At 37.7% G+C, this 13,777-nt stretch overlaps 1 protein-coding gene across 2 annotated transcripts in view; it reads left to right on the forward strand.

Moving 5' to 3' along the window:
• The window catches only part of LOC121309989 (sodium channel protein type 4 subunit alpha-like), a 162,751-nt gene that overhangs the window by 28,374 nt on the left and 120,600 nt on the right, over nt 1-13,777 (forward strand). For both annotated transcript variants that reach the window (XM_041243181.1, XM_041243187.1), the window contains exons 3-6: nt 205-323; nt 3,914-4,003; nt 7,436-7,564; nt 11,479-11,570. In XM_041243181.1, coding sequence (XP_041099115.1) covers nt 205-323; nt 3,914-4,003; nt 7,436-7,564; nt 11,479-11,570 — 430 coding nt within the window. The remainder of the gene's footprint in view (nt 1-204; nt 324-3,913; nt 4,004-7,435; nt 7,565-11,478; nt 11,571-13,777) is intronic.

The raw sequence follows: 13,777 nt of genomic DNA on the forward strand, positions 1-13,777 counted from the left end.
GTCATTCTATTTACAGTAGCTCTACAGAGTACAGTATTGAATGACCATACATCTCCCGGTGGCATGCAGTGCCTAAAAGCAGTGGTCTTGGGTGATCACTAATTGCTTGTCTTTAAGCAGCAATTTCTTTTACTTCCTGACAATCAGGCGGTTTTTGTGTTTTGTATAAAGATATTTTCTCTCTCTCTCTCTCTCTCCTCACAGACATTTATAGTACTGAACAAAGGAAAGGCGATCTTCCGATTTAATGGGACGTCTGCCCTGTACATATTTAGTCCTTTCCATCCAATCAGAAGAGCTTCAATTAAAGTTTTAGTGCATTCATATCCTTTTTCTTGATTGATAGAAATTGAAAGGGTTTGAAATCCTCTAACTGGTTTGAGTGTATTCCTTTGGTGACAGCTGTTAATTACAATGCCATACTGTCTGGGATTACATTTTAGTATTCCAGTTTTGCAAGGTTATGTATTTTCCATTTCCGGAATAATGGTGTTGTATATAAATGTTTTTGCATTAGTGGACTGTTAAAGCAAGGCCAGGTTCGAAATGGTTATTGACCATGTCACAGCATGAGTAAACACAGTACTGTAGACTGCTGAGGATCTTTCAGCCAATCGGAGCGCTGCTGTATTCCATGACATCAACTATACCGTATTGAGTTTTTACCGTGCTTTATTCTCAATATTGGTACAGTTGACGTCACCCGCTTAAAAAAAAAAAAAAAAAAAAAAAAACCTGAAAGATCCCATTCAACAGCAAAGTTAATTAAAAATGGTGACATCACAATGGGCCATGTATTTTGGCCACTGAACGATAGTCTCTTCATCATCCTTTTAAAGAGTTAAAGGACTACAAACATCTGTGAGTGGGTTTGTTCACTTCTGCATGTGCCGATGTTCCCTGTAAATGCAAGCATTCACCTCTTACCCTAGATTTTAGCATTGCCTGAGCAAATCAAGCCGTCTCATTTGCTAAAAGAGTTGTAGATCCAGAGGGGGCATGTCACATTTAAAAAAGGTTAAAGGGCATCTGTCAGCAGCTATGGATTGCTTAAACTGCAAACCAAATGGTTTCCTAAAAGGAACGCCTAGAGTACATCAAACGGACGCTTCCATACCCATCACTGCACTGAATATTAGAGACTGACTAGCTTTGTCTTCAGTATCGTTTTGACTATTCAATGTTTATCTTGTAAACAAAATAGCTTTATCAAAAAACATATTCATATACCCTTATAATGAACTGCCGTAGTAGCTGATCAAAAGAGGGAGCTGAGCTTGCCAAAGAAGCAGGCATTTTAAACATAATCATAATAATTAAAGGTTCACTCACCTAAGTGGAAGAAAGTTGAAAAACAAACCATGACTCACCTAGAAACATGCGACAAATGCAATGCAGAAATAGAGCTAAGAATGACCCCATAGTGCAGAGAAGAACAACAATGCCCTCAAACAGTAATGTTACTGCTGTATTAGGGGTTCCCAAATTAATACACTATCAGATAACTACAGTACAAGTTAATATATCATTTATATTTAATTGGCATTCATATCATTTGATTATATACAAAAAATCTGAAATAACAAGAAAAGACTGCAGTTAGATGCCATTATAAATGCAAAAGCAGGATTCAATGTTTATAATTTAAAGCTGGGGGATCCAAGGAAGCTGCACTATAGAACTGTACATGCCTCTTTTACATTCCTATCCAGTGACCAGCACTTTGACATTTGTGTTCAGAAGTCTGATTGGGAGTCACTTTCCATTGTACGCTAAGTTCAGATGGCTGTTTCTCAGCTGTATCACAGCCAAAACACACTGTTGCTAAAAATAAAAATAAAGTGTTTCAAAGTGTTGAGAAATATTAGTCTTACGGACACTTTGCTCATGGCATGACTAATTAGAATCACAAGAGAGATTCTGTAGGTGTTTGGATTTACCACGGCAGTGCTTTCAAACCCTGATCCAACTTTTAAACACAGCAATGAGTCTCCATTATACTACAGCAGTGCTTTCAAAACCTGATCCAACTCATAAACACAGCAATGAGTCTCCATTATACCATAGCACTGCTTTCAAACCCTGATCCAACTCTTAAACACAGCAATGAGTCTCCATTATACCACAGCCGAGCTTTCAAACCCTGATCCAACTTTTAAACACAGCAATGAGTCTCCATTATACCACAGCCGAGCTTTCAAACCCTGATCCAACTTTTAAACACAGTAATGAGTCTCCATTATACCACAGCAGTGCTTTCAAACCCTTATCCAACTCTTAAACACAGCAATGAGTCTCCATTATACCACAGCAAAGCTTTCAAACCCTGATCCAACTCTTAAACACAGCAATGAGTCTCCATTATACCACAGCAGAGCTTTCAAACCCTTATCCAACTCTTAAACACAGCAATGAGTCTCCATTATACCACAGCAGTGCTTTCAAACCCTTATCCAACTCTTAAACACAGCAATGAGTCTCCATTATACCACAGCAGAGCTTTCAAACCCTGATCCAACTCTTAAACACAGCAATGCCCATGCCATCACCGTGACTTCTCTTAATCCTGAAATGAAATAAGAACAAAGAGCTTTAGAAACATGTCACCACTGCCCTGTTAGTTCTGGTTAGAAACATTTCACCACTGCCCCATTAGTTCTGGTTAGAAACATGTCACCACTGCCCTGTTAGTTCTGGTTAGAAACATGTCACCACTGCCCTGTTATTTCTGGTTAGAAACATGTCACCACTGCCCTGTTAGTTCTGGTTAGAAACATTTCACCACTGCCCCATTAGTTCTGGTTAGAAACATGTCACCACTGCCCTGTTAGTTCTGGTTAGAAACATGTCACCACTGCCCTGTTAGTTCTGGTTAGAAACATGTCACCACTGCCCTGTTAGTTCTGGGACTTGCAAGCTGTCACTCACATGTCCCTTCAGAACCTGCTGTGCAGACTGTGTGGGGACCCGTCCTCTTGTGATGGTGGCGTCCAGTGGAAAGGGCAACTTTCTGAACACGCTGTGCAACTATAAAGCAAAGGGTCTAGAGTACAGTAATTTGATCCTGCATCCTGTTACAGCCATGCAGAGGTTTTTCAGTCACTCCAAAAGTCTCTATCTGCACATATTGCATATTCCTGAAGTAAAGCCGACTCATGCTTTCCATTTTGTAGACTAAGTGCCATTCATAAAGAAGACACAGCCACCTTGAGATAAAGATGACATTAAAATCTCAGTCACAGTCATCGGAAACGTCACTGCATTTTACTCTATGATGGTCATCAATTAATAGCCTTTCAAACAGCTGGTTAAAAATAGGGTTCTTTACCCAAACAAATGTTAACACTTGCGAATACTTCCTCTGTTTACTCATGACTGTGACCAAGAGGCGTTCACAATACTGGTCAAAATATCAAATTAACTGGTAGATTTTATCAAGTCATCTTTCTATATATTAGTTAAATTAAGAATTTTGTTTGTGTAAATATTAGTGTAGATGTTGGGTAACACTTTACATAATAGTTACTTACTAAATACATGAGTACTTACACATAAGTACAATGTTATTATGCATAGTTACAATGTACTTAATGTATAAACTGTTCCGCACGATATATGTAAGTGTACAATTGCATCACAAAATGGTTAGGTTAGGGTTAGGGTTAGGGTTAGGGTTAGTGTTAGGGGCTTAGGGTTATGGTTAGGGTTAGGGGGCTAGGGTTATGTCATTCAAAAATATTTACACATTGTATATGCATAATAACACTGTAATTATTTTTTTACTATGTAACTACAATGTAAATACACAGTAATTAGAGGCACTTTATGTAAAGTGTTACCATGTATACTGTATATATGATTTGTTTTTGCAATGCTTTTATTGTTGACACTTCCTTCACTCTCTCCCCTGCACATTGTTCAGTTTGTTTATAATGTGCACTATTCTGACCAACTGTGTGTTCATGGCCATGTCTGAACCATATTCCTGGGCCAAGTATGTTGAGTAAGTATGCTTTTTACATTTCTCCCTTTCTTATGCAGTTTGTTCTTCTAAAGATATACAGCAGTGAGCACATGTATTAGAACACCACATTGCTTCTGTAGTTCAGCAGTGTGCACATGTATTACAACACCCCATTGCTTCTGTAGTTAAGCAGTGTGCACATGTATTACAACACCCCATTGCTTCTGTAGTTCAGCAGTGTGCACATGTATTACAACACCCCATTGCTTCTGTAGTTCAGCAGTGTGCACATGTATTACAACACCCCATTGCTTCTGTAGTTAAGCAGTGTGCACATGTATTACAACACCCCATTGCTTCTGTAGTTCAGCAGTGTGCACATGTATTACAACACCCCATTGCTTCTGTAGTTCAGCAGTGTGCACATGTATTACAACACCCCATTGCTTCTGTAGTTAAGCAGTGTGCACATGTATTACAACACCCCATTGCTTCTGTAGTTCAGCAGTGTGCACATGTACTAGAACACCCCATTGCTTCTGTAGTTCAGCAGTGTGCACATGTATTACAACACCCCATTGCTTCTGTAGTTTTGATTTGTCGTGCATATGAAATCAAACCACTCTAGCTGAAAATCTTGGAAAATTAATTAAAATAAATAAATAAAATAAATAAATAAATAAAATAAATAAATTAAATTGATGACTTTAATGGGCCACACATGCAATTAATTCAAAACGGGAAGAGAAAAGGATAGCCACAAATGTTAAAATTCATGAGACTTTTTAGAAGTTTTTTTAAGATGCCTAATTACAGCACAAAGTGATCTAAGATTTTCATGCATGGGTGCCTATTGCTTCTATGTCGTTGATTACTGAGTGGAAATGTAAGTTCTCCTGCAGGTAGGTTTAGAAATGGTAGAAATGACACATCTTGAGGTGTTCTAATACATTTGCACTCTGCTGAATTCTTCTCTGTTCTTTGCTATTCCCTAAACTTACTTCCACAATACTGACATCTGAACTGTGCCCTATTTATCCTGATGTTAAGCTTTGCCAGGTGTTTCTTGCCTTGTGAGCCTCACTTTGCAAGTAAGTTAACAATGTAAGTCTACCCAGCTCATAACTCTGCTGACTGCACCTGCTATGCCACATCTGAATGAAATCATGGTATGACATACTTCTACTCTTCATTACAAAATAGACTGTTATGCCTCCTTCCAAAATTTTCATTAATTTTTTTTTTAGAAACAGATACTTCAGTGTTACAAGAATTGCTGGAAACATGAAGTGTCTCCAAAAACTATGTATTTACATTGTATCTGCTTACTAAGTACATGTGTACTAATGACCCTATCCCTATCCCTAACCCTAACCCTAACCCTGACTCTAAACCTAACTATATACTATGTAACTATGGTATGCATAATAGCATGGTAATTAGGTGTAAGTACACATGTATTTACTATGTAACTGCTATGCAAACACACAGTCATTAGAGACACTTAATGTAAAGTGGTATCAAATTGTTTTTAAGTTGGATTGGGCAATCGTAATTGCATTCTGTATCGAATAGACATGAGCTTCATCCAAGACTTTTCAATTTTACACCAACTGGGATTTTCAAATGATCTTTTAAAATACCTAAAGCAATTTGAGGTCTGCCTGTGACAGTGTGATCAGAACATTTTGCATTCAGAAAGAATTGGAGAGTGAGTTTCCAAATCTCACCAAGTCACTTTACAAAACATAAATAATAATTCCAACTTTTAAATGAACACATTTGAAGTTATTTTGGCAGATAGGAGCAGTGCTTGGTATACAGGGTGCTTAGCATCGGCTATACTGGAGCTGGAGGGTTAGCTCTGAACAGATTTGTAGATCACAGCTAAATTCATGACAGTGTTACTTACTAACATACTGACTTGCACTATATAGAATTTTTCACACTTCATATACACATATGTATGTTTCATAAATTATTTAATTCAATAATTCATTAACTATGAGCAAAGTTCTCAATCTTAGATTTAGTGCCTAGTTTTGCAAAAGGCACGGCACTAAGTCCTGGACTGAGGACATTTAGAGAAACCAATACATTTGAGGTGTTTATATTTCTGTCCCATTACAACATGTGTTATTGAGTGTTTGACATATCAGTTATCTGAATTTACAGCAATAGTTTTTACTTCTCCTTTATCTGTGTGTTTGGAGAATGGCTCCACTATTGTTTGTCCTCTATTTATCATTCTCCCTGGCACTCAAAGTGACCCGATTGAATCTGCCAAGTAATTCAATTCTACTGTTGAGATGATTTCGATAATTGCACTGTTTTGGATTCAGCCCATTTGTCATCGGAAGCTAGCTTTACTTTGAAGCAAGTCAAACAATTCAACACCAGGCTTAGTCTTGAAGCACTGTGCATGGCCTCAAGTAAAAGTTAGTGTACCTTTTACCTTTAATGAAGAGCTCCAAGCACTATAGTGGCAGTGTACTACCAGCAGATGCTGGAAGATGTTTTTATTGCAAATGAAAAGCAGGGATTCATTGGTATTTACCATGCAAGGAACCCTGTCAGTCATTACCTTCTCCCAGCAGGAGAACACAATGTGCCTCTCAACACGTGTGACAGATTGCACCTCACGGTGCGCAGCCATTGGCTGCTATTTGGAGTTCAGTTGATTGTGACTGTGTAAACAGAAGTACTGTTGAACTTCCTAGTGTCAAAAGCTGCTGTGAGAGAATGCTGTTCAGTGCTTACCACGTCGTCCTATTGAATTGAAGACGGTAATGGCTCCGGGGAGGGGGTGTAGTATGCCAGTTTTGGAGAAAATGTAATTAAGAAAAAAACAGCACAATATGGCCCTGTAAAACTGAAGGGGTTTGATTTCTATTGAATAAGAAAATATTTTAGCTCACATGTGAATTTTAAGAATCTCAAACAGCAATTTTAGGATCAAGAAGGGTTGAGAGGTACATTGATCACTTATAAACAAATTAACAAGCAAATGAAAAAAATACAAAATAAAATAATGAGAATCAGAATGCTCCATTTATCATCTCCCTCCATCAACCTGGCTACAATGTGATATATATTTTGTTAATAGTTATATATATATATATATATATATATATATATATATATATATATATATATATATATATATATATATATATATATATATATATATATATATATATATATATATATATATATATTATATATATATATAAAAATAAGTGTCCTTTCTTGTCTTGATGACTGTCAATTCATCATTCATTCACGGGATTATTATGAGGCTGATGGTTACACATGCTTACCACCTTTCTGTGTCATCTGATCCTGATAAACCTGCACTGTACCATATTTGAGGCAGCCCACATTTACAAACAGAAGAGTGGGTTGAATGCGCCTCATCACTCCCATTCCATTGACTGCTAATGCTCTCAATCTTTTAAACACTCCACTCAGGTACACTTTCACTGGCATTTACACTTTTGAATCCATGATAAAAATCCTGGCGAGAGGATTCTGCATTGGCCACTTTACCTTCCTGCGAGACCCATGGAATTGGTTGGATTTCAGTGTTATTCTCATGGCGTAAGTATCTGATCCCCAGAGTGAAGTCAGCTACCCCACCCCTTCCCTTTATTGTCCTCCTGTTCCTAGAACTGTATCCCAAGTGCTTTCATGGGAATTGTTTTGTCCTGTTTCTTGACCACTTTGAATTCTTTCAGAGGACTTTGCTTTCTTTTTAAGAATGTTGTGTGTTGAGAAACAAAGCTTACTGCACGGGACCAGCGTGTTCAAAGCTGACAGTTTCATAAAGAAAAGGACAGGGTCACGTGGAATTGTTTTCAGGAATTATAATGCCGCTATTATCATAGCATGCAACCTCTGTGTTCATTGTTAACATGGATTTTAAAACAAATGAATACTGTCAATTATAACACTATCCATGCTTCAGCGCTAGTCAAAAGCATGTGGCATTGACGAGGTTGTGGTTAAGGTCATTCAAACAGCCCTTGTACAGCTTTTGAAAACTCATTATTAGTGTTGTGCCCTATATTCATTTGACATATTTTAGAATTTTATGAAATTAAACACTTTGTTCAAATATATATTAAAAAAAAAACTCTATTGACATGTCCTGTAAAATATTATCAGCATTGAGCATATAAAATGAAAGACAAATCCCTTAATCTCTGTTGTACTACCTTCTACCATATCAGGAACGCCTTCAAATGAGTAGAGGGGTCTGCTACCTATGGCATTTATACAAACAAACTGTAGTCTGCTTTCTGAAAAAACGATAGCATTCACATAAACTAGTGTGCATGTACACCAAAGAATGATAGGTTGGTGTAAAACGGAGCTCTGATACATGAAGGCAGCTCAGCTGAGAGATAGTGTTATTTGTGATCTCAGCAGCATATCCAGACAGAACCTTGGAAAGGGTCCAATAGGCTTGTCTTAACAACTTAAATGAATGGTGCCAAATTCTGTTGGGACCCAACATACAGTAAAAGCCAAAATAAATTGTGGTGTGATTATTATTATTATTATTATTATTATTATTATTATTATTATTATTATTATTATTATTATTAGTATTATTATTATTATTGTTCTTTTTAAGATTTTTTTTGTGTTTTTGTTTTTGATTATTGCAAACAATTAATAAAATTGATGTTACCTCTTCTTAACTATTTAACCCATTCAGTCCTGCATCATTTTTGTTGAGCTGAAGAACAGCTTCCTTTTTTTGAGTATACATGCGAACAGGACAAAACAACATGTTTTTCAGAATATTCCAATGTGATTTGTTAAGATGAGGCAGAATTGAACGGGTTCATTACTTCATTCTAAAGAGGTGTGTGCATGCCTATGACTCTATCAAGCCCCGCTTCCATTGCTTGAAGCCCTTGCCCTCAGATTGGGAGTGGTTTGTGTAAACTGAAGCCAGCGGTCACCCTCTTAGCATCCTGAGTGCTAGAAAAAGAGCGAGGCTTTCCAACTGCCTTCATGTTTCCAGCTCTCAATTCCTCCAGGCCCAGACATCAAGTGTTTATTATCTAACTTGAAATCCACTTGAGTCATTTCTGAGATAAATTTAAATATACAGCATAGCAAAACCAAACTAAAGAGAAAAAAACACAACCTTAAAAGCACTTTAAATGAATCCTGTTGTATAAAATGTAAAAGGAAGTGGCTGTTTTTGTGATTTTCTTTTTAAACTCTCTCTCTCTCTCTCTCTCTCTCTCTCTCTCTCTCTCTCTCTCTCTCTCTCTCTCTCTCTCTCTCTATATATATATATATATATATATATATATATATATATATATATATATATATATATACTGTATATATGTAAAGGGTTCACTAGTTCATTGAATAGCTGACAGGGATGTAGTTTGTTGTCAAGGAGGCTGTGTAAAGGCTTCTCCTGGGAGCGTACAGGGCTTCTGAGACATGAGGATGACTTGTGATAAACAGTATCTGCAGGGAAGCCTCCTGCTGTAATGTGTGAGCCTCCTCTTCTGCTCAGTACACCATCATTGGTTTTGTATTGTTTGATATCCTGTCATATTTCTGTGTTATTAACTTTTTCAGGAAAGGCAGATATGTTTTGTCCAGTCATTACTCTAATGTGGCTGAATATTCTGTTTCCATGTGCTATGAACAAAACAAGGCTTGTGTTTTGTCATGTGACCAGTATTCCTCAGTGGCTCTCTGGGTGTATATTATTAATATAAGTAGCAGTAGTTGAGTTAGCAGTAGTCGTGGTAGATAGTAGTACTTTATCAAAGAAGTTGAATAGATTGGGATTCTTTGCTTCAAGCTTATTAGCAGTGCATGTACAGGACTAACCTGATCTATTATATTGTGAGTGGAAACTGAAACCACAATGCCAGAGTCTTTCTGAACATCTCCTGCAGTGTAGCAATAAAAATAAACACTGAAATACTGTATAGACATGTTAGAGAAAATAGCTAAAGAAGAAGCAACAATGCCACAGACTGCTCAGAGCAATTGCAACTTGTAACAGAAATATCTGAAGCTACTTTACAGTATAGAGCTGTTACAGCAAGCTCTGAATGCACAGTATAGAGCTACAGCAAGCTCTTACAGCTGTTACAGCAAGCTCTGAATGCACAGTATAGAGCTGTTACAGCAAGCTCTGAATGCACAGTATAGAGCTGTTACAGCAAGCTCTGAATGCACAGTATAGAGCTGTTACAGCAAGCTCTGAATGCACAGTATAGAGCTGTTACAGCAAGCTCTGAATGCACAGTATAGAGCTGTTACAGCAAGCTCTGAATGCACAGTATAGAGCTGTTACAGCAAGCTCTGAATGCACAGTATAGAGCTGTTACAGCAAGCTCTGAATGCACAGTATAGAGCTGTTACAGCAAGCTCTGAATGCACAGTATAGAGCTGTTACAGCAAGCTCTGAATGCACAGTATAGAGCTGTTACAGCAAGCTCTGAATGCACAGTTACAGCAAGCTCTGAATGCACAGCTGTTACAGCAAGCTCTGAATGCACAGTATAGAGCTGTTATAGAAGCTCTGAAATCAAATTTGTTATTTCTTAATGCATTCTTTACAGGGCCTATGACTTGTTAACGTGAAAAATCCTCAGCTGTGATCACTGTATTGATACAGCATTAAGACTCATTAGCAGAACATCTCCTGGTTTCAGGCCTGGTCACTGTAATTTTATTACAAATCACTTCTACAGTAAAAGGCAATTGCCTGATCGTAGAAACCCATCCGGTATTCACTTGTTCTGGGTGAAGCTGCATTATTGTCATCCACTGTAAAAGAGTTCTGATATTCAATAGAAGAGATCCTTTTGGACTGTTGCCTTTGATTAATAAGAGAAGCAGAAAGGCAGCAGTACTGCAGAAGAATAAGATTACATCAGTTCCGATCTGCAGCCGCCCCATTCTAGTCACCCTGGTTATTATTTTCACAAATTCAATCAGTGAAATGGTCCTACCGGATGAAATGTCCTTATGAAAGGAAATCAGTTCTGTCTGAAATGCGTGATCTGCTCTGCGCATTTTCAGATACAAGGCAGGAGCACAGCGTCAAAGATGTCTTAACCCTTAACATGGGAGATCTGTGCAGGAGATGTTCTTCAAAGAGCCGGAATGCTTGCTGAGTGGTCTGCACCACCAGCGACATGAGAACAAGGATAGGAATAGCAAAACATGTTTTCTTCTTGTTGCACTTAAAAATAACTGTGATTTGATCCTGCAGGTATGTAACAGAGTTTGTAAACCTAGGCAATGTTTCAGCTCTTCGAACTTTCAGAGTCCTGAGAGCTTTGAAAACGGTTTCAGTAATCCCAGGTAAGGAATCCCAATCTGTTGAAGCAGGCTGTAATATGAAAGTAGAGCGCTCTTTCTCTCGCTCTGTCTCAGATGCTTCACGTTCTCCACCCCACTGTGCTGGCTTGATTCATGCTGCTTTGTCATTGTCTGTATGTGGCTCTCGCTTGTTGCAGATATGTTACTGAGTTTGTGGACCTGGGCAATGTCTCAGCCTTAAGAACGTTCAGAGTACTGCGAGCCCTGAAAACTATCTCTGTCATTCCAGGTGAGGACGGCATTAAACACTAAGGCTGCCATTAAACAATAAACCACACGGCATCTCCTTACTGATTCATCGTAGAAAAGTAATCAAGTAGATTGTGAGCTGGGAATGCAAAGAGGTGTGGGAAATGAGACCTGTGAATAGAATAACACTTATAAAGGAAAAAGGAAAAAAAAACCCTCAAAGAAATAAAATAAAAAAACATGCTGATGTTGTCCTGGTATCCCTCATCATTCATATAGGACTTAGAGACTGGCTGCTGTGGCTGAACTTGTTCTGTGATTGGATTTTATTCAATAAAAAATTAAATAAATAAAAATAAAATTGACTACAGTGCACTGTTCCACATTTTTTATATATATATATATATATATATATATATATATATATATATATATATATATATATATATATATATATATATATATATATATATGTGGAATAGTGTACTGTAGTCAATTTGTAACTAAATAAAAATCTATTTGAGCTATTGGAAACCCCTATCAAATCAGAAGTGTAAAATCTATTAATTGTGTTCATTTTTTCTGAGGGATGTTGTCTGTTATGCAGACATGACTCATCAGTGTTATCTGTGAGCAGGTTTCATTCAGCCTTAGTGTTTAACAAATAAGCGGCATGGCCATTATGAGCAGTTAGCAGAGTTTGCATGGTAAACTGTATATATAAAACCATCCACAGCAGGTGCTGGCAAGGAAACAAACCCCAATACACACTGCATTATCACACTGTACAGTACACACATACATACAGCCCCTAGGGGCAATGTGCTATCTTATCATTGTAGTGATACATTACAGTAACTTTTTAAAAGCAAAGCCTGCATTCAGATATGAAGCTTAAGATACACTTTAAGCATCAGACACAGTGAACACATGTAGCAGAACTTGATTCTCAATTGATTCCCTTCACAAGAAATCAGTTTCACGCTCTTAATCTGGGTCCCACTATATGCTTCATAATGCACTGGAGACCAGGGGCTCCAGCACTCTCACGGCCACCTGCACAGTAGTATATAGAAGAATACGTTAAACTGCACAGAATCCCATTTGCAAACACAATTCATTCAGATTGCAATCACAGTGACGTTGTGTTGTTTGGGTTGTTAATGACAGTACATATACTGTACTCTACATAACTCACACATTCACACGGACCATGCTGACTAGCATTGCACAGCAGTACAGAATAATTACTTCAGAATTATCTGATTTGGGCCACTGCCACTGCAGATCTTTTAGTAGGATTCTTCATCCACCCTACAGCTAACCCAGATAAGGGACGCACCTTTTGGCTATTACCACTTGGAGAAAACCTAGCATTGAGTCTGTCCATCAATACATTCTGTGTCTTGTCATCCACCCCAGGGATGGAAATAAGACTCCTGTTTCATAGCAGTTTGATCCATTCGTGGTTTTTCTTTGAGTTTAATAAGACACAACTTAGCTTGTTACCTATACACTGTGCCTAATCAAGTTAGTAGTAAAACATGCAGTGCATAGGAGTCTTATTTCCATCTCAGCAGCCTAGTAAATATGCCAAGCTATGAGATATTGAAACTCAACATGCAAAGTAAGGACTGCAACATTGACTATATGGTTTATTTCAGCCTCTGTTGAGATATTGAAACTCAACTTGCAGAGTTTAAAGAAAACACTGGTTTATTGTCAGCCTCTGTTGTGGATGAGCAGATTAACACTAACAATGTTAATTGCACATTGTAGTTGTGTGGAGATGGCTTTCACTGTGTTCTATTTGTGGTGGGATTTGTCTGGGGTTGCATGTGATGTACTACTGTTCCATTAAGAGCCTCAATACCCTACTGTTCCAGTGGCAAGGAATGGCATTAGCCCATTTTAAAAGGCATCTTTTCTTTGGAACTGATAGTATTGTCTAGATCCCCTTCAGGCCACGGGCTCAAAAATGAGGTTGTGTCCTCATGGGTTTTCATGGAAATAAATACAAATTAAATACAAATTGGAATCAGGACTGAAGGGGATATGTCATGTGTGATGGGTTATTTAATCTGCCAATGTAATGTTTCAGTTCATTGAATGTCATTGATATCCTTTGAGATCAGGGGTATGTTTGCTTGTGGAACACACAGCTCTATTTCAGCAGCGCAGAACACAACACTATTTTAAGAAAGAATATAACATTGTGTAGCATGCCAGCCTATCACTAAAACAGAA

Source organism: Polyodon spathula, chromosome 3 (genome assembly GCF_017654505.1).
Source record: "Polyodon spathula isolate WHYD16114869_AA chromosome 3, ASM1765450v1, whole genome shotgun sequence".
NCBI lineage: Eukaryota > Metazoa > Chordata > Actinopteri > Acipenseriformes > Polyodontidae > Polyodon > Polyodon spathula.